This window comes from Podarcis muralis, chromosome 5 (assembly GCF_964188315.1).
Source record: "Podarcis muralis chromosome 5, rPodMur119.hap1.1, whole genome shotgun sequence".
Classification (NCBI taxonomy): domain Eukaryota; kingdom Metazoa; phylum Chordata; class Lepidosauria; order Squamata; family Lacertidae; genus Podarcis; species Podarcis muralis.
In genome coordinates this window covers 32,741,429-32,766,107 of record NC_135659.1, presented here as the reverse complement: position 1 = coordinate 32,766,107, position 24,679 = coordinate 32,741,429, and the positions used below count along the sequence as shown (strand labels likewise).

Here is a 24,679-nt window from a genome sequence, read left to right as displayed (position 1 = left end):
TTGAAAATAAAATACAAACGTTTCAAGGATAGAAAAAAAAGAACTGCAAGCTGAAAAGTGGACGTTTGTTACTTCAAAGGAAGCGCCAACAACGAGCTCCAATGAATCGCACCCCAAAGCCTGCGCAAAAAGAAAACTACAATTCCCCCTCCTCTTTCCACCTGTGGCTGCGAGAAGGCCAAAGCAAGTGCATGCTGGGAGTTGTAGTCCTCTCGATGTTTCCCAGCGTCGTTTGTAGAAGCGTCCAATGGCTCTTTCCTCCAGGAGGGGCGGGTTAAGCCCGTCGAATGCTTATTGGCTCTTGCAACTGCCAGTCTTTAATAGCAACTGTTGATCATAGCAACTGAACGACGCCTGCTGTAGGAAGGCGGCATTCAGATTGGGAAGCGGACGGAGGGTGGGGGACGCTGCAAAGCAGGTAAGGAGCGGAGAGGGACGGGGGCAGTGCAACTCCGGGCGGGGGGACAGCTGCGTTGGGGCATCCCAAGTTCCCCCTGGAGCCAGCTATGTCGCTGACCGGGAGCTTGCAGGTTGCAGCCAGAGTGTGCAAGCATGCCCTAATTCTTTATCCGTGATATTCCTTCAAAGTCTTCCGTTTCATGGCCGTCTCATCTAATTCCTTAGAAATGCACCTTCAGCAGTGCTGTGCATGCCTAGTCACCAATCTGAATATACTATTGCACCCGGTGCTGTTTTTCTAGGGAAAAGAGGTGCTGGAACGCCTCATGAACGCCTCCCTTGTTCTCTTATAATGGCAATGGCGCCCACCGTTGAGTTCCAGCTGGGGGAAAAAAAACCCTGATTGCAGCCACTGCATAGATGGGGAACTGATGGCATGCTCTCATCCTGCTCAGATCTAAACACTCGGCTAGCCCATAATTATACTTCAAGTTTAGCTGTTTATGTGAACTCCCGGCCGACCTACACTGTGCTACTTCCCTCTGGCTTAAGGAGGTGGAAGAAACAGAATTGCTTGATTCAGGGTTTCCCAAACTTGGGTCTCCGGCTGCTGTTGGATTACAATTCCCATCATTCCTAGCTAGCAGGGACTGTGGTCAGGGTTGGTGGGAACTGTAGTCTAAAAACAGCTGGAAACCCAAGTTTTGGGGTTTGGGAAAACCTGCAGAGGCGACATCCACACCGTTTAAAGCACATTACTTCCCTCTAGGGGATCCTGGGAAGTGCAATTTACCACACTCACAGAGCTACCGTTCCCAGAATCCTCTGGGTGAGGGCATGCTTTTTAAATGTATGGTGTAGATGTGACAAGAGCCGGAGATGCTTCATTCATCTGGCGAAGTCTTTTCCAGAGCTACTGACTGGGAAGAGGCTACTGTGGAGGCTTATTGACTACAATGGCAGCACATTCACACAGGGAGTTTACTAATCAGCTGCACCTGCAAGTCAAGTGATCATTTTCAACACATGTGTCAGGGTAGGGGAATTACAGAGTCAAGAAAAGTGGTAATCTGCATAGGGCAGGTTTGGGGACCCAGTTCCTCTCCAAAGTTGCTGAACTGCAACTTCAGTTATCCCTGGCCATTGGCCATGCTGACTGGGACTGATGGGAGTTGGTGTCCAATGACTTCTGGAAGGTCACACAAGTTTCCCCCGCCCCTGACACTGAGGAATATTACACAAAACCAGGGCTTTTTTCCCTTGCAACTCAGTTCCAGCACCTCTCAAGTGGGCACCATTGCCATTATAAGAGAACAGTGGAAGCATTCATGTTGAGTTTTGGCACACCTCTTTTTCTAGCACTGCACAAAACTGATCCTAAAGAAAGGAAGGGAGGGGGAAATAAATAATTAAATCACACATTACGGTTGCAGGATCAGTAATACGTCAGGAGATACGTCAGCTGGATAATGGCCCAGAAAAACTGGTTGATGTTTTCTCAGTCAGAGTGACTGGTTGGGAGAGAGATGAAAGTTTCTCAAGTATTAATTTTGCATGTGACATATGCCTGTCGTATGGAGCAAAGATGTTTCAAAGAGACAGAAGGCAAAGTTTTTTTTTAAAAAGAGAACTAAGGAATATAAAAAAAATAATAATTGTTTCAATGTGCACTCAAAAACCCTTACTATTCTCTACCCCACATGGCATCTATAAAACATAGATCTGTAGTGAAAGTTGCTTAAATTTGTTTCTGGGTAAATCTGAAAAAATGTACAAGCAGATTACTTCCAGAGGGTTAGTGATATTTTGCTGCAGCAAAACAAACCAAAGAAACTTGTGGTGCTTTAAAGATTAACAAAAGTATGGTGACCCAAACGTATGTGGATCGCAGTGTATTTCATCACATGCTGCTGCTTGTCTGGCAGTGATATTCTGAGCATATTTCCTGTTGCAAAGTAGCACAGCAGTCCAGTGCACAATGTAAATCCATTCAGTAACAAACATGTAAAATGATTATCACCTGCAGGATTCCTGTGTGCAGTTGTGTAAAGAACTGCAGCCTAAAATGATAGGACCATGGTCTGCAGCCTCTGATATTTAGTACTAAACCCTCTTTCATACAGACCATGGTGAAGATCCCCCACTTTCATTTTCAAATGATACAGGATCCCATTCCATATGATGCAAAATATTGAAATGATTAACCTGACTTGAGTACTGTTATTACCTTAAGTATATTAGCAGCAAGGCCTTCCTAGGGCCAAGTGCACAGCAGTTGTCTTCGCAGGAAGCTCATTGGAGGAGCTGGCTGGCTAGTTAAAGGACACCTGTCTTATTTTGTCGTTTTCTGCTTCTGTAGAGATTATCCCCATAGCAACCTTGTCAGGTAGGCCAGACTGAGAGACTGTGGCTGGCCCAAAGTCACCCTGGTTGAAACCTGGTCTCTCCGGATCTGGCCCAACACATCTCTACATCACACTGACTCTCTTTACCCCAGTTTTTGACAGCGCTCTCTCTCTCTCCTCTTCCATTCATGATGCACTCACTGAAATGGTTGAGTTTCTCTCCATTCATACCCCATTCCTACGTTCATTTCCCAATACCTGGATTCACAAACTGGGTTTTTAGAAATCATGGGATTTCAGAAAAAAAATACCAGAGTCATAGAAATATATTATGTGGCTGCTGTACAAATTTCAAGGTCAAAATTAAAACACTCAGATAGTAGATCACTTCAGTACTCAGATATTATATCTTTTCAGACTTTAGCTGTAAAAATATGAGGCAGTTTGTTTTCTGACAGAAGCATGGATCTTCAAGGACTGAGATGTCAAGCACATTTGTTAAAAAGAACTTCATGTTTTACACCTGTGTATTCTGATGATTCAGTTCTTTCATAATGAAATAAATTGCAGTCTTTAATGGGTACTGCACATAAACGTGATGTTTAAATAGTTCAATCTGGTCACCGATTAATCGTTCTTCCTTCTTGGTACAGACATCATCCATGTCTTTGCTGATAACTAATTAACTTTCCTCCTCTTGAGCACTTAGCAACATGGTAGTTTAGTTTCATAACGCTAACTATTTCAGCCCATTAGATAATTGGAAGAACATACTTCTCTGTTTCTGTTACTTTTAAGTTAATACAAAATACTTAGATACAAAGTTAACAGCTGCCTGTAGTTCTACTAATGCACTGTCAGTTCTAAACATTATTTCATGACTCAATATATTTAGGTTGGCTAAATGCACAACTACAAACACCCGAGCTAAAACACTTAACAGTTACCTTTTGCTCAGATGACAGTTTCATGGAAAAGTGTTTTTAATTAGCCCAAACTGGGGGGGGGGGTGTTTGAGCAAAAATATAATTATATTTTTGAGCTGCGGTTCCAAAAGACCAAACATTGTCTACCTAAATAAAGGTTGTAGGGAAACAGTAGAGGCCCTTAGCAGCCTTGGTCACAATCTATTGGGAATTTTTTCCACCTCAGATGAACTGCATTATTTTTTATCGTTCTGTTCCACAACACTCATGTCAAAGAGTGCAGGAGGAGTTTAAAGAGCTGTTCCCTGCTATTGACTCAGAGTAAAAGGATTGTGGCAGGACCTTTTCATAAACCACACCCTCAGATCTAGATGTTCTTCTGTAATCTTGGTTGTGTCATATCTGGCTGTGGTTACTGAGCCAGGGGAGTTATTTAACATGCACAAAGCTATTGTAATTATTTCACATATTACAGGGCTGAAGTTCTAGCACTTAAAGTAGGTCCTGATGGCCGAGGGTTCACATATATCCCTGAAGAGACGCTCCTTTGTGCCTTCCACCATGGACCAAAATCATCACGCTTCTAGAAGGCTATGTCTGTATTTGAGCTTTTGGGGTGTGGTTCGTACGATCATGCAGTTTCTATTTTGCCCTACTTTACATAGCTCTGGCTATTTCTTAACACTGTCTGCCCAGCCATCCAACATTATTGATTGTAGCCATTAGCTACTGATGCTCCTCTCACTCATTCTTGATATCTGGTATTCTCTTTCCACTTTCCAAAGTTTCAGCACTCAAAAAGAAGGATCAGAGGTACAAGCATTTTTTAACAAGTCAACAAAAACAATACACCATAGCTTTAGGGCAATCAGTTCGATAAGTAGCTGTTTTTAGGAACTTTCTGCCTTGCCTTGTAAACCGCTTTTCTAAAATTAGCTCTGTGAGTAATCTCAGAAATGCCAGTGTTGTCTTTGTTCATGTGACTAGACTGTTTGGATGACTTGAGAGAGAAGCAAATCACATGTTCCAATCTGTGGTTATCCCAGTTCCCTGTAAAGTGGCAATTGACAGCTTCCCTAGCCACCAATTTGATGCTTGGGTCATCCTTTGTGATTTTTCCAGACCCAGGAAGTATGGTTGCCATCTTTCAAAAAGAGAAAATCTGGACACAAAAGTTGTTGAGCTTTCTTTGGCAAAGTTTGTCTGAGTTTTCCTGGGCATTTCAGCAATTTCCACTGTTTCTGGGGCTGAGTACCACCTATGTCTGGGAAATTCTGGACACATGGCAAACCTACCTGAAAGTCACACCGGGAAAGAAGCGAGCATTTGCTCAAATCTCTCCATGTGACATCAGGCTTAGCATTTAACTTGGGTTGGATTGCATCCTATGTTTCCCATCTCTGTTGTCATCCGCTTTGTTAGAATTCAGTTTCTGGTATAGCGTTGGGTTAAACACGGTGACACTTTGAAAAATAAATAAAAACAGTGACTCAAATTATGAAGCCGCTATTTCGTGTCCTGTTATGCACATCATTTCCACATGATGGTGCTGGAGTTATTCCCCCCATACACTTTTTAAAAATCTTCCTCCATTCATCTTTTCTGCTTTAATGCTTTGTTCTTAAGAACAGAACCGGCTGCTTTAGCAGAGCTATGATTTCTATTCAACCAGCTTGATGACTTTAGCAGCCCCTTGCCTAGACCCCTGTCTTATCATCGTAGAATCACTTGAGTTGTAAAGGACTATGCAGTCAGCCATTTAGTCCAACCCGGCGTCACATTTAGGTGTGTTGATTGTCTCGGGAGTGTTAATGAAACAGCATGTAACCTAATGGATTTGCCCTAAGCAACCTTGCAAGGTCAAATAGCGCACAGCTATGCTCAACCCAAGGAGCATCCTCTGTACATTATTATTATTATTATTATTATTATTATTATGCAACCCCTGCAAGCCAAGGAGATAAGTAACTAATACGGCCTTTAGAAGACATCTGAAGGCAGCCCTGTATAGGGAAGGGTTGTTTTTTTTTTTGTTTTTTTTTAAAGTTTAATGTTTTGTTATGTTTTTATATATGTTGGAAGTCACCCAAAGTGGCTGGACAGGGTATAAATAATAAAACTTGTTGTTGTTGTTTGTTGTTATGGAATAGGATATCCCTGTTTTCATCAGAGAAATATCAGAGGGTATGTTACAGTTGTATCCCACCCTTCCTCCAAAACTAGCCTAGAGTGGCAAATCTGAAAAGCAATTTCAATACAGATTCAGACTTGGAAAAATCAGAGGGAGGCAGGAAGGCTTGTTGGAAGAGGAAGGTATTCAGTAGGTGCCAAAAGAAAACAAAGATGGTGCCTTTCAGGGAAGGGGGAGGGATTACACAGCATTAAAGGCTCAATTTCTTATGCAGAGCCGACTTGCTGATAAGATGGCATCTGCAGGAAGCCCTAGCCTGTTGATCACAGTGATCAGCTGGATATATAAAGAATGAGGCTATCTTCCAGCTATTCTGGTCCCAAGCTGTATAGGACTTTGTTCACCAAAGCAGTATCTTCAGTTTAACCTGGCAGCTAATTGGCAACCAGTGCAAGTCTTTTGACAGTGGGGTGACATGTTGGCAATGTCCCGCCCCAGTGAGGAGTCAAACCACTGCATTTTGCATCAGCTGAAGCTTCCAAACCAACCTCAAGGGCAGCCCCACAAAGAGTGCATTGCAGTAAACCAGTCTGGAGGGGACTAGCACATGGATGACAGTGGTGAGGTAAAATGTACTCCTAGTCTGGGCCTCTAGCGATAGAGGTGGAGCCAGGAGCACCCCCCAGACTATGAACCTTCACTTTCAGGGGGAGTATGACTCCATCAAAAGCAGGGAATGCACACTTGGAAACCTCAGAGTCAGTTTATTGGCCCTCATCCAGCCTTGAGTCCAGGCTCCTTTGCAAGGAATTTTGGGGTGCAGGTTTTTGGATTTTACTGCTTGGAGCAGCAAAATTACTTGGGCTAAACCAGGGGTCTGCAACCTTTAAGATAAAAAGAGCCACTTGGACCCGTTTCCAAAGGAAAAAAAACTGGGAGCCGCAAAACTCGTCATTATAAAAATAACCTTTTTGTCACTTTTTTTATTATTTCTTTGTTTGACCCCTCAGAATTACTCCTCCTCATAGAAATAAACGTTAAATTAACAAGTTACCTTTTTGTGTGTGTGTGTTCTTCACTCCCCTTCAAAACAGTGACCAGCGTACATGCCCCCTTTCAATGCAGTGACCAGCGTACATGCCCCTTACAATGTAGCGGGCGGGCGGGCGGGCGGGAAGGTGATGTCGGGACAGTGTGTGACTAGCGCATGCACCGCCCCCATGCGACGTCACAGCCAGTACAGCGCCCGCCACAGTGGGGAGTGTCGGGGCGCACAATGCACCTCCTCCCCTCACTAGTATCCGCCCCGGAGCCGCGGCAAAGGTGTAAAAGAGCCACATGTGGCTCCGGAGTCGCGGGTTGCAGACCCCTGGGCTAAACTGAAGCAAACATCGTTCTGCCTCAGTAGCACAAAAGGCAACCTTTTGCCAACCTGGTTCCGTTCTGCTGTTTTGGACTACAACTCCCATCAGTCTCAGCCAGCACTGTCACGCAACTAATGGGATGTAACTATCATGTTATGAATGAGTTTTTAAGCCACCACCCCCCTGAATTCCGCCTCATTATCCACATTGATGTGCCACCTGTTTTCCAAGCAGAAATCTTTCAAAATGGCTGAAAGTGCAGAGACTCCCGTACCACGTTCTGCTCCTGGTTCAGCGAAGAAACCTAAAGCTAAAGGATCTCCAAAAGCTAAAAAGTCACCCAAAGGATCGCCAAAAGGCTCACCCAAAGGGAAGCAAAGAAGTGCTGGTAAGTATAATACTGCTGAACTGTGGAACTAAAGAAAGTAATTTGTTGGGAATTTGGATGCCAGGCAACAATACGTGTGACAGTATGCCCAACAACATTTCTCTGTGATGTTTTCATGTACAGTTGTACCTTGGTTGTCGAACGGAATCGGTTCCGGAAGTCATTTCGACTTCCAAAAATGTTTGACAACCAAGGTGCGGCTTCCAATTGGCTGCAGGAAGCTCCTGACTATGAAAAAGAACAACCAAAATGATCAAAGTGCAACTTTAAAGTGTTTGGGGGCCTTTTAATTCAGGGAAAAATATTTTGTGGGGAGCATGAGAAAGGTTTATAAAGTTGCGAATGGAAGAGATTTTAGCAGCCGCAGCCCCCAGGCTAGAGCTCACCCACTGAAATTGATTGACGAAAGGAGGCTTTGAAATGGAATTCAACAAATTCATGAGGTATACTAGTCCTCATCGTTTTATGAAACCTCCACATGGAAACAGAATTATAGCTATTTTATTTTAAAGCGTCTAAAAAATGTACTGTACACAGATCAGAAACATGAGATCGTGCCCACAGGCTTACAATCTAAAAGTCATGAGGGGGAAAAGGGATGGGGAGAGAAAAGGAAAACAAGCAAACTCAGATAGTGTAATACAGTGTAACCTCTGAATAAGAGATACTGGAGAAGACAATGGTGTGAGTGGGTTGTTCATGCCTTCGGTTCCAGAGGATACTTGAGAAGCATTTGCCCTTGGTCTGCTTTAGCAGGGCCCTTCTTAACGTTCTTATGCTAAGACCCCACTTTATCTCATTTCAGCAAAAAAAGATGAAGAAGTGGATTTATCGATGGCAAGCATGGGTAAGTTCGACACGGAAAAAACAGTTTTTGAAGAATATGCAGCAGACAGAGTCTTAAGGCCATAAGGCTAGCTGTGAAAGGAAAAAAGAAATATTTCTCTTCAGAAGCTGCATCTTCTGCCTTTTAGCTATGGGGAAAATAACACAGAACACATGTCCATTTGGGAAGTTGTAGGAAAGAGGAGCAGATCATTAGCTGGGATTCATAAGTGCTAAGTAGAATACAGTGTACAGTGGTACCTCGGGTTAAGAACTTAATTCGTTCTGGAGGTCCGTTCTTAACCTGAAACTGTTCTTAACCTGAGGTACCACTTTAGCTAATGGGGCCTCCCACTGCCGCCATGATGCCGCCACGCAATTTCTGTTCTCCTCCTGAAGCAAAGTTCTTAACCCGAGGTACTATTTCTGGGTTAGCAGAGTCTGTAACCTGAAGCGTCAAGTGTCTGTAACCCGAGGTACCACTGTATCTCATAAAACATTTGGTATGTGCAGTGCAATGGTTGGGCTGGGATCTCAGAGGCTCTGGTTCAAATTCCCACTTCATCATGCAGCTCAGCAGGGCGACCTTGGGATAGTCAATTTTTCTCAGCCTAAACTACCCTACATGGTTGTAGTGAGGATAACATGGGGAGGGGAGAACCATGAACTCCTTGGAGGAATGGTGAGATAATGTCCATCTGTCCATCTATAGAGCCCACCATTTTTGCCTACTCCACTTGCAGAAGGTTTCTGGCCATTTATGTGGCCCTCAGTGGGCTTGTGGGTATGTTCTGCCTCAAGCAAAAATATCTCCAAGCCGATTTCTCTTGGGGCTCCTGGTGCCAAATTTACGAAAGCGCCAGATATCTCTCTCCTCCTTTTGTAGGTTTTAATGAATAGCTGCAGTTGAGCAGGTGCAGTAGAGGACCAGAAATGACAGGGCTTAAGGGATAAATGTAGGGTTTATGAAATGTAACATATTAAGTGAGAGACGTTTGCTGAGGGATTTAGATTTCTGGATGAGCCGGATTAAAATAGGATTTAGCATTTTGTCAGTTCAAAAAAAAAAAAAAAGGATTAAGTGAGTGAAGACTTTCCCCCCCAAAGCATGTGTACGTAAAGCTTATCAATATTCCCAAATTTATATTTCATTCAGCTTTGTAAATGCCTAAAAATTAAAAGCCTGTCCTTGACATCTTCACGGACATAAATTCCTTCACCCTGAGACACTGAGCTCTTTTCCATCCATAATATATCCACGGTGGTTGCCTCGTTAACTGCAATAAAGGGACTTCGTTTTAGGGTAGTGTACGGCGCTGTGGGTAAAACCTCAGCGCCTAGGACTTGCTGATCGCATGGTCTGCGGTTCGAATCCCCGCGGCGGGGTGCGCTCCCGTTGCTCGGTCCCAGCGCCTGCCAACCTAGCAGTTCGAAAGCACCCCCGGGTGCAAGTAGATAAATAGGGACCGCTTACTAGCGGGAAGGTAAACGGTGTTTCCGTGTGCGGCTCTGGCTCGCCAGAGCAGCGATGTCACGCTGGCCACGTGACCCGGAAGTGTCTGCGGACAGCGCTGGCTCCCGGCCTATAGAGTGAGATGAGCGCACAACCCTAGAGTCTGGCAAGACTGGCCCGTACGGGCAGGGGTACCTTTACCTTTACCTTTACCTTACATCAAGTATGGAAAGAGTATATGGCAAAAGAAGTAAAAGGGTATTGCTCTGAGGGGGTGGGAATCTCGTTTAATTTCACTAATAGTTGTAAGGGTATTAAAAGTATCTAGCTACACTTGTTGAAGAATTCTAGAATGTGTGGGACCAATTGGTACTTGAAATACAGCGAGCCTTTTAATAAGAGGTGTTTCTATATTGTTCTTTACTCTTTCAGGCCACCCGGAAATCTTCCCCTTGGTCCTCACTGAGAAAACTCAGGAGATATTTAATTGCCGTGCTGACGTCGATGTCACGGCGGAAAACCCTCACAAACTTTTGAAGAGAGAGGACATCATCGATGACATGAAAGCAAGAGCTGCAGTTTCTGACTTCCATCCTTTCAAAAAAATTATCTTAGTGAGTTACCCTGTCGGGGCATGTTGTATACCGGGGGTTGTGCTGGAACTTGGTAAACTGATCGCCTAACTTCATTTCACTTAACATTTGTTACTCCTCCTCCTGTCAAACAAAGTCCTTTTGAGCACAAGCTTAGAAGTGGCTGTGATGGAGGCATGAGGTTCACAAAAGGAGGGCCCAACATTAACACGGACTGTGGTGTATGTGTTGCCCACAAGTTTCTCTGGTTTGTAAATGTACCTATGGACCCCAGAAATGACCCCTATGGTGCGAGATGAGCAGTTGTGATCTAGAAAGAAATCAGTTGCATTGGCAGGCAGAAGGCATTCTAGAAAGTAATGGGAAGAAGGAGGATACATTGAGGAAGAAGCTTAAGGAAGCTTGCTCCTCTGAAGCAGTTAGTGCTAGACCAAAAACGTAAGCAGAGAACCTTCCAATCCACCAGTATTAAAGTGATGTCATAGAATCGTAGAATTGGACGGGACCCCGAGGGTCATCTAGTCCAACCCCCTGCAATGGAGGAATCTCAGCTAAAGCATCCATGACAGGTGGCCGTCCAAGCTCTGCTTAAAAACCTCCAAGGAAGGAGAGTCCACAACTTCATGAGGGAGGCCGTTCCACTGTACCAAAATGATTAAGGTTTTAAATGACAATTTTAGTGATCAAGATTTAATATATATTTTTAACTGCTGCTATATCCGAATTGTCTCTGTTATACCCAATTGCAATTCGATGTATTCCTCTTGTGTTTTATGATTTTCCTGATATTGTAAGTGAGCCAGAACTGGTCTGTGACCATAATAATAAAATTCAAGTCTTGTCAGGATTCAACCATTTAATATCCATTAAAGCATGCCTAGTTCTGACAGGAAATATTATCATTTGGAGAATGTGCTGGGCCGTTCCACTGTTGAATACCTCTTACTCTCAGAAAGTTTTTCCTGATGTTTTGTCGAAATCTCCTTTCTTGTAACTTGGTTCGCGTCCTAACCCTCCAGAGCAGGAGAAAACCAGCTTGTTCCCTCTGCCATGTGACAGCCCTTGAGATATTTGAAGATAGCTATCATATCTCCTTGGCCACATGACCCGGAAGCTCCCTCGGCCAATAAAGCGAGATGAGCGCCACAACCCCAGAGTCGGCCACGACTGGACCTAATGGTCACCTTTACCTTTACCTTTATCATATCTCCTTGGTCGCCTTTTTCCCAAGCTTAAACCTATCCAACTCCTTCAACTGTCAGTTATAGTTGGATGTAAAAATCGTTTAAAATTGCTTAAAACTTTTCAACTGTTTGTATTCACACAGGAATATCCTGGGGAAGAACTTCTGGTAGTCTTTGACAGGGAATTAAAATATGGGCAAATATTTTATCTTATTGCAACAGAAGAGGCCAAGGAAAGCATTTTACATGTAAGGCATTTAATAAATAAATAAATACTGCATTTATCTCTATTTGTATCGTATTGATACACTTTGTATTGACACCTTTGCAAATATTTTTCCTGATAGCCTCCCGAGCCAGAGGAAGAGGAAGGGGAGGTCAAAGAGGGCACCCCAGAAGAATATGTGTACAAGCCTCCTGTGTGGAAACCTTGGGTCTCACTTGGAAGCGAAAAAGAAATTGAAGAAGAATCGGTTAAGGAAAGAACGACAAAGGTCAGCCTTCCTAACAGTGTCTTATACAGTCGTACCTTGGAAGTCAAATGGAATCCATTCTGGAAGTCCGTTCGACGTCCAAAACATTCAGAAACCAAAGCGCAGCTTCTGATTGGCTGCAGGAAGCTCCCCATCGGACGTTCGGCTTCCAAAAGAACTTTAAAAAACCAGAACACTCACTTCCGGGTTTTGATTGTTCGGGAGCCAAGACATTTGAGAGCCAAAGTACAACTGTCTTCTTTAAATAACAGTCATAAATATACTATATTTTTAAAAGCAATAAACTGTAGGATCTTGGGTTGCCCAATTTTGACTAGAAATCTTTCAGATTTCAAAGCCTGAGTAGGGAGTGGATTTAGAAAGCTTCTAGAAAAATGAGAACCTAACTCTTATAGAATCTTTGCTAGCCTAGGCAAAAGTGTGGATTTTAAGCAGAGAAAATGAGGTGGTAACCTGTGAAATACTCCACAGAGGACCTCTGGATGTGGATGAGAAGGTTTGGTGAGAATACTTGAGACTACTCCACCAACAAACTGGTCTCATAACAAGCACATCCCAAGAGTTCAGTTGTTCCTTCCCATGGGGGAATGATGAGCATGTTGAAAAATGGTCGTAAAATCAGATCAAATGCAGGTCCTGTAAGAGATCTTAAAGGTCTGTTATTCTCTATTTTATGGCTGTGTGCCATACCCTCAAGACAATGCACAGTCAAACGTATAAAAACAAGAGTTTCCATTGAGAAATATTTTGGCTGAAATTTCAGGTTAAATATAAGATTTCTCGGCGGCAGAGAGAATTTGGGGCTCGGGTTAAATTTCACAACAGAAACGCTTCGGCTGACCCTAAACACGGCTACGTGGAATGTACGAGTTATTTCGATAAGAACTTTACCATTCGGCAGCTTGAGAAAAATGTTGGCACTCAGGTTGTCCCGATAGTAGAAGAAACAGGAACTCAAACAAAATGGTAAGTATAAGACACACACACTCTCTCTCTCTCTCTCTCTATATATATATATACCATTTTAAATAATTTTTAAAAAGAAACAATGCCCCCATTAATTTCGGGCCAGGTTATTTTCTTCCATTATCTGAATGGAGGGAAACCTAGAATCAGGCACCTTTCACTTTTTAAAATTTACTTTCAAGCAGAGTGGCATGAAGCAGAGTGCGCCATTTCAGATTCTTTATTTTTATTACATCATGCCTTTCTTGCGTGATGTGGTTCAAAGCAACGTACAAGGGCTTCCTACTTGGCCGCCCATCCAGTTACTGACCAGACTTATACCTGCTTAGCTTTAACAAGGATTGCTAACCACAACATACTGTTATAGCACTAGCATAGCACTTTAATAGTCATGGCTCCTCCCCACCCCCCATGAATCATGGGAACTGTAGTTTGTTAAAGGTGGTAGGGACTGTAGCTCTGTGAAGGTTTTCCTAACAACTCTCAGCACCTTTAACAAATTGTATTTCCCATGATTTCTTTTTTGGGGGGTGGGGGGTGGAATCCATTACAGTGGTACCTCAGGTTACATACGCTTCAGGTTACATATGCTTCAGGTTACAGACTCTGCTAACCCAGAAATATTACCTCGAATTAAGAACTTTGCTTCAGGATGCAAACAGAAATTGTGCTCCAGCAGTGCAACGGCAGCGGGAGACCCCATTAGCTAAAGTAATGCTTCAGGTTAAGAACAGTTTCAGGTTAAGAATGGACCTCCGGAACGAATTAAGTTCTTAACCCGAGGTACCACTGTACTGTTAATGTGGTATAATAGCACTTTTAAAGGTATGGTGTGGTTGCTATATTATGCAACTTCAGATCATTCTCAGGGATATGTCTTCTGACTATTTCCTGAGATTATGTACTTCAAACATCACTTCCTAAAAAACGACTACATTTTCTTTTGTGAGGATGGGACTAGGCACGATATTAGATGGGTCTAATGCAAAAAAAAAAAAAAGTTATTCTCCACTCCTCATATTTTTACTACTACTATTATTCATTATTTAATAAATTTGTATACCACTCTTCACCCGAAGATCACAACATAAAACTACAAAATGCAGACACAAAATACATAACGAAACAAAAACAAACCAATACCCCACCCCCAACGCATTCAAAAGGCCGAAGGATGTTAATCAGCCAAAGGCCTAGTTATAGAGAAACGTTTTCGCCTGGCGCCTAAAGATAGTTAATGAGGGCACCAGGCGAGCCTCCCAGGGGAGAGCATTCCACAAGTGGGGAGTCACCACAGAAGAGGCCTGTTCTTGTGTTGCCACCCTCCGGACCTCTCATGAAGGAGGCGCATGAAATCCTTCTTCTCCGCTGCCACCCGTGGGCCAGGTTTGACAGGTCCAAGCATGACTTTGCCTGCCCCACAAATGATGTCTTATATGCCTTCAAGCATAGGCCTAGTTAGGCCCACAGGTCAGAGAGGCTGCCCACAGCTGGTTTAGCCAGACTTACCTGTGTGCTTTCTCATCTCCCATCAGTGACAGATGGTGCTGTGGAGCAGGAATACGGGAACACTGGGAAATGAGTGGCATACACAAATCTGGCTAAAGGAGGAGACACTCTCTGAAGTTTCATCAATCCTGCCTTCATTGTTTTGGATTTACCTTTTCCCTCCCAAATTTTTCTGAACAGTGTGTTTTCACTCGCCTTAGGACCTACCCCAAAAACGCAACAACGCAGTATTTTCCAAGGGACTTTTCAGATGAAGAAAAAGAAAAGTATTTGTCATCGGAAGACCTGAAAGACTTCATTGTCTCTGTGGCTTTAAGGTGAAGTATCAAGGTCCACTGAAAGTTTTGTATGAAGACGTAGGCAAGATTTCTTGCAGTCATAAAGTATGAGGATAGGGTGACTTGAGGAATACTCAGCCCAAGAAATTATATATAAAACTGTTGATCTTGAAGACTTCTGCTTTCCCTCGTTAGGGTTCTTAATCTTTAAACCAGACAGCCCTTCAAACAGAGAACTGTCCTCTGTAAAGGAGGACACATGACCACTCTATAAAGCACTTGGACACATTTTTTATCTCCAGCATCTTGAGCAGCTCCTGGTGTCATGTAGAAAATGTCTTCCTCTCAAACATGTGCCTAAGATCTGTGTAATAGGTCGGGAGCAATGTTTCCCAAACTTACTGGGAGGTCTCCAGCTTTTTGGACCACAGCTCCCATCATCCCTAGCTAGCAAAACCAGTGGTCAGGGATGATGAGAATTGCAGTCCGAAAACAGCTGGAGACCCAAGTCTGGGAAACACTGGTCTACAGTATCAAATAAAGAAGCCATGGCACATAATCCTTTAGTGCTAGTGACACTATTTAAAAAAATTAAAAGCGCATCTTCCCCAAAATAAGAAATCTATGCTATACCATGATTTGAGATGCAGTATCTGAATTTTTTTATTAAAAACAAAACAAAAAAACATGTCCCCGTTCCAGAGTTGAAATAGCACTGCAGCAGAATGAGATCCTGAATGCCTTTTTTGACGACTGGAAAGCCCTTGCGGAAGACGAAAGTGGCTTTGCAGGCAAGTCTGACGTTTCCCTCAAGGAGTACCAGTCATTCACAGACCTGCATTACCTCAAGGACAGGACCGTGAGCTGTGTCTGCTGGCACCCAACCATTTATGGTAAGGTTTGCAGAGCGTTCGGTTTGTGGGCAGAAACTTTGTGAGGGTTGTTCTGAAGTCTTGGGTTTAAAGATTAGCCGCTGTGCCCATTCCACTGGCCCTTTCTCTGAACAAATCAGCAACACGAAGGAAAATGAGATGAGTAGATCTTTTGTAACGTGCTAGCACAAGGGTAGTCAACGTGGTGCCCTTCAGATCCTGTTGGACCTCAACTTTCCCATAAGCCCCAGTCAGCAGTCAATGGCTAGGGATGCTGGGAGTTGGAATCCAACACATCTGGACTGCACCACATTGGCTACCCCTGTTTTAGCAAACTTGGGTTACCTCACACTAGGCAAGCTGTAACAGAAATGAAAGTGAAATGGGTGTTATTGCTGCAGTCTCCTTCCGCTTCATTACCACAATCTCTTAAGAGTCAAGCTGCATGTTAACACCAGTGACGTAGCATAGGGGGCTCACGGGGTGGTTGCCCCAGTCCCAAAATTGTTAGGGGTGCCAAATTTCAACACCTGGCACTGCCTCAATACAGGTGTAGGCTTCCATTGAAAATGGCTTCTCCATGCAAACCAGGAAGTGAGCTCTCCAAACAATGGAACGACTTCCTTTTCTTATCCCTGAGGCTGCAACCTCTTGGGTGATGCAGACACTGTTAGGCCGTTGAATGTGCATGCGTACTTGCATCCGTTTCCCTCCCTCGCAACCTGCCTTCCACACGGCCCCGGGCACCAGCAACCCATGCTACTTTTAAGACTCCTGCTGCAGGCAGGCTAGAGCCCTGAGCAGAAGTGCTCCACTTAGGAGGCAGAATATAAAGCAGTGGCTGTAACAACTAGAAGAACGTTGGCAGAGCAGATAAGAGAGTTGTTTCTTCACTGCCACCGCCACCATCGCATTAGGTGGCCCAGAAACTTGATTAGTAAAAGGCTGAGGACAGCCAAAAGAAAAACATCTCTTCACGTAATGCTTGTGGAATTCACTGCCATCAAGAAGTGAAGGTGATGATTAGCTTTTAGGATTTGTACCTCTTCTAAAACACCCCTGGACAATTCTTGCCGCAATTCTGACAGCCTGGTTGAGTGTGGACATGGACCACTTTAAACAGATGCAAAGTTTTACCCTTGCAAAAGGTGAAATGACATTTGTCTTCAATCAGGGATTATCGCAGTGGCAGTAACGGAGCGACTGTCTTACGAGGAGCGGGTGAACAACTCTGGGCGACTGCTCTTGTGGAAAGCGCCAATTCTCTTTTGGAGCTTCGCAGACCCAATTCACCCCCAGGTATTTAAAGGAGGGCTTGAATGTTTCTGAGGTGTTTAAAGAACAGAACCAATAATTTCAGCATCAGGCTGTCCTCAGATCTGATCTATTCCTCCCTGGATATTTATGTTTTCTAGCTGATGCTGGAGTGCCCTGAAGATATCTACTGCTTTCAGTTCTCCCCAAGCAATCCCAACATCATTGCAGGAGGCTGCATAAACGGACAGGTTAGGATTCCATTACTTTTCAGCTACTTGTTTGCATTCACAACATACCTCTTCTACATCGGTATTGTGGAATAAGATGCTCCGGCAGGTTTGCAGATGTTTGGGGGACCAGCAAGGGCTAAGGCCCATTCAGGGCCTGGTCATTCTCATCTAACCCTCAAAATCAGAGGTTACCCACCCTTTTGGGGGGCTGTGGTCACATTTGCAAACTGGAGAAAATGCCAGGGGCATCACATACACTCCACAACCAAGCACACACTGCAACCTGTTCTTTTGGTGACAGCAGAATGCTTCCTTCAAGCCTAATTTCAGCACAGGAGCAAGATCCTATGGGTGCCAGGGAAGACCTCTGTGGGTCCATGGGTGCCTGGGGGCGCCGCATTGGCCAATCCCTTCTCAGAATGCTAACATTGCCTACATGAGTACTTTGAGGCCTCACTAGATGTTGCATCACACCCTCGTTTGGATAATTCAGGGTTTATTGAAGTACGCCTGGAATCCCCATGCCATTGTGTGGGACTCCTCAGTACCGGAGACATGTTAATGCTTTTTTTAAAAAATAAAAATGATTCCCTTTCTATTAGTACAAAACAGATTTCTCCCCGTGAGCTCAGCTGGCCCTCTCTGCATATTCTGTAGAGTCCTATTCTACCCTTCCATCACGTGGCACATTGAAATGTCCATTAAAACAGGACAATCTGCCTTCTAACGTGTCGTTTCCCCTCCCATTCCAGGTTGTACTGTGGGACATTTCAGCATATGAAGAGAGGTTACGAAGTGCGAAGTCCGGTACAGGCGGGAGCAAGAATGCCACAGTTAACATGGTTGGTACTTTTAAAGATTCTGCTTTTAGCGTTCCATATCAAGGATTCCTCAAGGAACCACTGAGAATTGCTTCACATTTTCTTCTGTGCATGGATGAGGTTGCAGGCTTTCCAGAGCACTCGTTTGTGTGCACACAAGTGTAACGTAGGAATAAGGGGCTGAAAGTGGGGCAGATCCACCACGCTTGCTTTCTGGTAGGTGGGTCGCTACGGCTTGCCAGAAGGGGAGAGGTGGCGGGAGAGAAGCTAGCACGCTGCAAATGCCCCACCAGGAGCATGAGATGGGCTGTTTTGGTGCACTCACGTCACACTGACGTCCCTGCCACCACATTCCCTTCCCTTTCCCCTCTCCTTTGAGCAACAGCAGCCCACCTGCCAGGAAGCTAGTTTAACAGCTCTGCTCTGCTCCCTCCTCCCAGAAAGATGCTTCTGCAAGGCACCCCAAAGCTACAGCCATTAGCAATTTCCATTTTTGTGACCACCGGGGAAAGTGAATGCCCAGTTCCCACATTGCATTTGTTTATTGCATGCAGTTGCTCCACACTTCTAGGTGAAGCAAAGTACCATAGGCCTGAGAATGTACACATTGCACCGTTTATTATAGTTTATCGAAGAAACAAGTGCTCGAAATTTGTAACGATCCTTTCAAGGGATCTAAAAGGGACTAGGTTCAGGCGTGAAAGGAAACTGTGGCTTTGTGCTTTTAGTTGCCCCTGAAAAACATACACTTATACAACGTAGAAGTATTACCGTATTTTTTCATGTACAAGTTTTTTCCTTAAAAAACATCAGTCTCCCCCCATTTTCTTAAATCTGAGTCCCCCAAAATAGGGGGCATCTTATACATGGGGGCATCTTATAGACGGGAAAATGTTGTAATTTTTTTCACTCAGTTCCTAGAATATGGGCTAGCTAGATAGGTCAGGTTGTATCAATGAATTCTTGGCAGTTTCCTCCCCCCCCCCCCGATGTATCCAAAATTATTCACTATTAAAACAGGAATGGCAAGTGGATGCAGGAAGCAATGCCCACCAGGAAAGCATGGAAAAACTAGAAAGAGCTGGGTCATGCAATGGATGCAAATGATAGCTCAGTCGGTAGAGCATGAGGCTCTTAATCTCAGGGCCGCAGGTTCAAACCCTGTGTTGGGTGAAAGATTCCTGCATTCCAGGGGGTTAGATTATATGCAGGGCGTTTGATAACCTTTGACCCTCGTGCCCCTTCCAACTCTCAACATTCTATGATTCTGTCATGTATGGAAATTAGTGGACACTAATTTGTGTCCAATTTCAGCCAAGTTTCATGCTGGAACAACAAGTTGGGAAGGAGCCACACTTGGTGAGATACTGTGCAGTCTCTTCCATCGAATATGGCCATAAATCAGTAATTACAGATATACAGTGGTTGCCAGAGTTTTTTGAGGTAAGAGTCCATCGTAAGTATTTCATAATGTAAAAGAGAAAAACTACAAATTTTTATTTGTTACATCTGTATTACTGTCTGGGACCCACACAGCAACAGTGATCTCATTAAGCAACCCATGCATATTAAGCTCAGTATTAATTACCCATGTAATTTCAAAGGGCTGCTTCACACCACACTTCTTCGTTTTGTTTTGGTGAACGAGATAAATGTAATTATTGCATGAAAAACTCTGCATACACATGTGTGTGTGTTTGTGTGTTTCCCTTGTGCCCTTTAAGAAAAACATTGTGTGATATGGATGTTGAGTGTGAATTTTTAGCCTGTCCTCATTATGACAGCGACTATAGATAATTCCCCAGTGTTCCAAACACATTTTACGTACATTATTTCAGCAACACTTTCAACAGCTTTGTAAGGTAGGCCAAATGATCGTCATGCTGCAGTCGAGGGAGTGGTTTCTCTTAGGTGCCCTAGCATGTTTATGAAAGAAGCAAGATTTGAATTAGGCCCCATCTGCTCTATACATTGACAGCAGCATCATGCCAGTTTAAACCTTCATGGCCTCCCCCAGAGAATCCTGCGAACTGTAGTTTGTTAAGGATGCTTGGAGTTGTTAGGAGATCCCTATTCCCATCGCAGAGCCACAATTGTGTTCTTAACAGCTGGAGGGCCACAGTTTCCCCATCCCTGCTGTTGAGCCTACTCCAAAGTACTTGTATAGCTACTGCATTTTGTATTTTTGTTTCTAATAAACGTTGTTTTACTTGCTATTTCTAAGGTCAACAGAATGGGCACTATGTTTGAAAACAGAGCTGGAGTTTGTGTACAGCTTGTCACCTGCTCACCAGACTGGTAAGTATTTTTTCTTCTTTGAGGTTTATTACGCAAGGCCTAGTTAAGATGTCACAATCTCCGACTTTTAAACTATGGTTTATTGGACCAGGAATGAGTTGTGTGCCTGCAGGCTCCCTCCTTGCCCATCCTCTTTGCTTCTGCTCTCCTGTGGCTTGCTTTGGCAAAGATATCCCAATTTCCTAAATCACAGTTTCCTGTGATGCCATAACCAGGAAACTGTGGTTTGGCAGTGTCTTCAAACAGATTGTGACTTCTGAACCAGGCTTGGAGGATGGATCGCAAGTTGCTCAGGGATAGGGTGAGAGTAAGAATCCTTCCCTTTTATTGTACGTTAATCGGTGGATTTAGGGCTGTCTTCACTCTTTCTTCAATTCCCTCTATTTCTTTCCATTGTTTGGTGTAACAACTACTCCTTTTGTGTAATAACTACTGAATACCAATAGATGAGAGAAGAGAATCCTGATGCCCCATACTACCAATTAAGCTGTTGAAAAATGTTACCTGCAAGGTTTCGCTTTATGGAATCTTCCATAGCTCTTTTTTTAAAACTTACTTTAGCACGAGTATTTTCACATAAGAGCATTCTTCAGCAGCTCCATTACCATTTAGTTTGCATATGCCGTGGAGTGTCTAGATGCTAGATTTAGTGTGTTGGCAAAGGAAGATTAAGAGCAGGAAAGGCTCTCTCTTTCACACTGGCATTCAGAATAGTCCTCTAAATAAGGAGAGGCTTCAGAGATTGACTTGCATTACCTTGCCCCCCACATGCTCACAGTTATAATTTGTGATGTGCACCCAAGCTAACCACAGCCAGCCTGTCATGTATGGAAAACCCATCAAGAGGCTTGAAAGATATTTTGTTTCATGCTACCTACCTGAAAACTGCAAAAAGGGGATTATCAGATAGCTAAAGTGGGCTGTGTTTGGCTTGGAGGATGGATCGCAAGTTGCTCAGGGATAGGGTGAGAGTAAGAATCCTTCCCTTTTATTGTACATTAATCGGTGGATTTAGGGCTTTCTTCTGCTCATTTTACTTCTCCACCACCTCCCATCTTGACCTGTTTCTGGTTGGCACCCCAGTAAGGATTCACCTTTTACCCTGCCGGATGCTCTCAATTTGTAGCGTATTGTGATCCTTTTGACACCCCAAGGGGCTCTTTTTTCTGTGACATCTGCTTACCTGATGTATTCGGCTGTTCCTAAACAACTGCTATCTCACTGAAAGTGGATGAGGCAGAAGAAGAGGAGTTTGGATTTGATATCCCGCCTTTCACTCCCTTTAAGGAGTCTCAAAGCAGCTAACATTCTCCTTTCCCTTCTTCCCCCACAACAAACACTCTGTGAGGTAAGTGGGGCTGAGAGACTTCAGAGAAGTTTGACTAGCCCAAGGTCACCCAGCAGCTTCATGTGGAGGAGCGGAGACGCGAACCCGGTTGCCCAGATTATGAGACTACCGCTCTTAACCACTACACCACACTGGCTCTCCAAGCAGGCTGGATCTACAACCTAACTTTTCTATTGTTGTCTATTCCTCCGCAGCACAATATATTTTTGGGATCTTCGAGCCCATAGGCCTACTCTCCAGGCTTCAAGTGAGAAGAAAAAGGAGGATAAGCTGATTTTGGCTCCGCCTGATGTGCCTACTACCTTCAAACACCTGGATCTCTGCTGGAGGCCTCTCATTAAGGTATGGGCTGTGAATTTAGGAGAGCCGCCAAGGTGCATTGATGGGGATGGTGTGGCTACAGCATATAGTTTTATTGTTAATTTCTCCACCGTACCTTTCATCTCCTCAAGGCAATGAGGTTTCTCTCTGAGCAATCTTACGTTCCGGAAAAGAATTACCGTATTTTTCGCTCTATAGGACGCACTTTTTCCCCTCCAAAAATGAAGGGGAAATGTGTGTGCGTCCTATGGAGCGAATGCAGGCTTTCGCTGAAGCCTGGAGAGCGAGAGGGGTCGGTGCACACCGAACCCTCTTGCTCTCCAGGCATCAGGAAGCTATCTGGAAGCCTGCGGAGCTTGGCAGGAGTTCCTGTCGGGCTCCCAAGACTTGCGGATAGCAGCCTGCAGCCCGAAACCCAGGAAGCACAGCGTCGCGCACCCTGGGCTGCGGGCAGCTATCCGCAAGCCTGCAGAGCCCGGCAGGAGTTCCCACCAGGCTCCGCAGGCTTGTGGATAGGTGCTTGCAGCCTGAAGTCTGGGGAGCGCGGCACAGGCTTGCGGATAGCTGCCCTAAGTCCGGGGTGCGCAGCAGGCTACAGCGCCGCGCTCCCTGGGCTTCAGATAGCAGCAGGCTCTGGGAGCGATCGCAAGGTTGAGCGCAACCTCGCCTTCGCTCCCGGCCCCGTTCTGGGGGCTGGGGTTGGGGGAAGCCTGGGCTTCCCCAGCCCCCAGCCCCGCAAGCTCCGGAAGCACTCCCGGACCTCCAGCCCCGAGGCTAAAAACGAAGCCAAGACAGCTAGCGGGATCCATCCCGCTCGCTGTCATGGCTTCTTTGCTCTTTGGGGCTCAGGGGGGGGGGGATAATTTTTTCCCCTTTATTTCCCCCCCCCCCAAAAAAAAATAGGTGCGCCCTATAGAGCGAAAAATACGGTATTTAAAATTGCATGTACAGATTGTCCCACTCTGCAGCAGGTGGATAAACATGATTCATTTAAAAGCAAGCCCTACCCAATCCACACGTTCCAAAAGAAAATGCAAACTGAAACGCAGCCGCCCTTCAAAATTTGCACAGCTCTGAATTTCGCAGTGCAATTCTCCAGCCGGGGAATGCGTACCCCAAAAAATTGCATCCCTAGGGTAAAGTGTGCATTCGTGAAAATAGCAGGCACAAATGCATTATTATGGAGGGAAACCTGCTTGGAAAAAGGTGTATATTGGGCAAAATGACATAGGAAAACGTGTTCGTGGGGAGAAATTCACAGTAAAATGCTGATGAATACACATAAGGACTTTCCTTTTTCAAAAGAAAATGCAATCTGATGTGGAAATGGAAAGAAACTGAATTTATGAATGGAAAAATGATTTGGACAGCAAGCCCCACAGGGACTGATGGGAGTTGTAGTCCAAATCGCCTGGCAGGCACCAGGTTGGTGAGGGCTCACGTGGCACAACTAACGCTTCTGACCTCTTATCTCAGTACCATTGAATGTGTAAGCTGCCTTTCTGTCTGGTCACACCTGAAAGTGATGTAACTTTTAACTCAAGTTTCTTTGTGGAGTATACGGTCCAATGCTCTTCGTATCTTAAAACAGGTGAACCTGCCCAAGACAGATACAGGTGCAGAGTACAGCCCTATAAAACTTAGCTTCAGAGAAGAGCATTACCATACCAAAATTCAAGGTATATATATATATATTTACATTATATATACATGCATTATATATACATATGGACTGATGCCAGCACATCTCCCTCCACCTGGTTTCTACACCATTCAGGGTTGCCCCTAACCCTCTGGGGAGAGGTTTGGGGGGGCACAGAAAGATAAGCTTTCTGCTTGCAAAACCTCAAAACCCAACACTATACCTGTAATGTGGGTGCTTATTAAATCTACTTTTAGTGGAGAGAGGTGTGGGGGGAGAGAGCAGGGGTGTAAACTTGAATATTGGGGGCCCAGGTACACCCCCACCCCACATAATCGATCACAAGACATGTCGCGCACACACCATTTTAATGGCAATGCTCATCAACTGGGGGGGGGGAAGAGGCTGGTTCCCTCAAATATTTTATGGGGGGGGAGGTGTCCTTGGTCCCTAGGAGTTGGAGAGAGCACATTCATTAAATGCCATACATGCTTCCCTTGGGGCGTGTCTATTCGCCGTAACATAACCTGGTGAAATTGACAGCAATTTCTCTCATAAAACATGGAGAAACATACCCATTGAGGGAGTTAGATAACAATTCTCTATTGAGAACTCCTCTAACTCAGGGGTGGCCAACTCCCAAGAGAATGCAATCTACTCACAGAGTTAAAAACTGGCAGTGATCTACCCCCTGTTTTGGGGGGTTCAGGTCAAATTTGTTGAGGTATTTTTTTGGGAGGGTGAAAGCCCAGTTTTTTAGGGGTTCAGGGCAAAAATGTTGAGCTTTTCTTAGGGGAGACAAACTTGTTGAGCTGCTTTGGGGGAGCCAGTGATCTACCGCAGACGTCCAGTGATCTACTAGTAGATCACAAGCTACGTGCCTGCTCTAACTGAATAAACTGCAGGACAATGTCAATTCTGAAATGTGGATTTCCCACAGCTTGCCACGAGGCTTTCACCTTCTGCCCACCTGAGCTTCAAGATGGTAGATGAAAGGCATTAATTAATGGAAGCGATTGCTGTGCTTAGTAGTTG

General features: G+C 44.5%; 1 protein-coding gene across 13 annotated transcripts in view; it reads left to right on the top strand.

The window, feature by feature from the left end:
• The window catches only part of DNAI3 (dynein axonemal intermediate chain 3), a 62,120-nt gene that overhangs the window by 28,567 nt on the left and 8,874 nt on the right, over positions 1-24,679 (top strand). For 12 of the 13 annotated variants that reach the window (XR_013392875.1, XR_013392874.1, XR_013392876.1 and 9 more), the window contains 15 exons: positions 7,400-7,553; positions 8,359-8,400; positions 10,264-10,445; positions 11,752-11,856; positions 11,956-12,102; positions 12,866-13,068; positions 14,778-14,894; positions 15,558-15,748; positions 16,902-17,026; positions 17,143-17,232; positions 17,967-18,056; positions 19,350-19,478; positions 20,260-20,333; positions 21,876-22,023; positions 23,594-23,681. Coding sequence is in view for 10 of the 13 variants with exons in the window: in XM_077928511.1 (XP_077784637.1) it covers positions 7,412-7,553; positions 8,359-8,400; positions 10,264-10,445; positions 11,752-11,856; positions 11,956-12,102; positions 12,866-13,068; positions 14,778-14,894; positions 15,558-15,748; positions 16,902-17,026; positions 17,143-17,232; positions 17,967-18,056; positions 19,350-19,478; positions 20,260-20,333; positions 21,876-22,023; positions 23,594-23,681 (1,873 nt within the window). In the remaining 3 variants the exon portion in view is untranslated. Of the gene's footprint in view, positions 1-318; positions 419-7,399; positions 7,554-8,358; positions 8,401-10,263; positions 10,446-11,751; positions 11,857-11,955; positions 12,103-12,865; positions 13,069-14,777; positions 14,895-15,557; positions 15,749-16,901; positions 17,027-17,142; positions 17,233-17,966; positions 18,057-19,349; positions 19,479-20,259; positions 20,334-21,875; positions 22,024-23,593; positions 23,682-24,679 lie in introns of those variants that run through there. The other variant, XM_077928515.1, reaches the window with a different exon arrangement.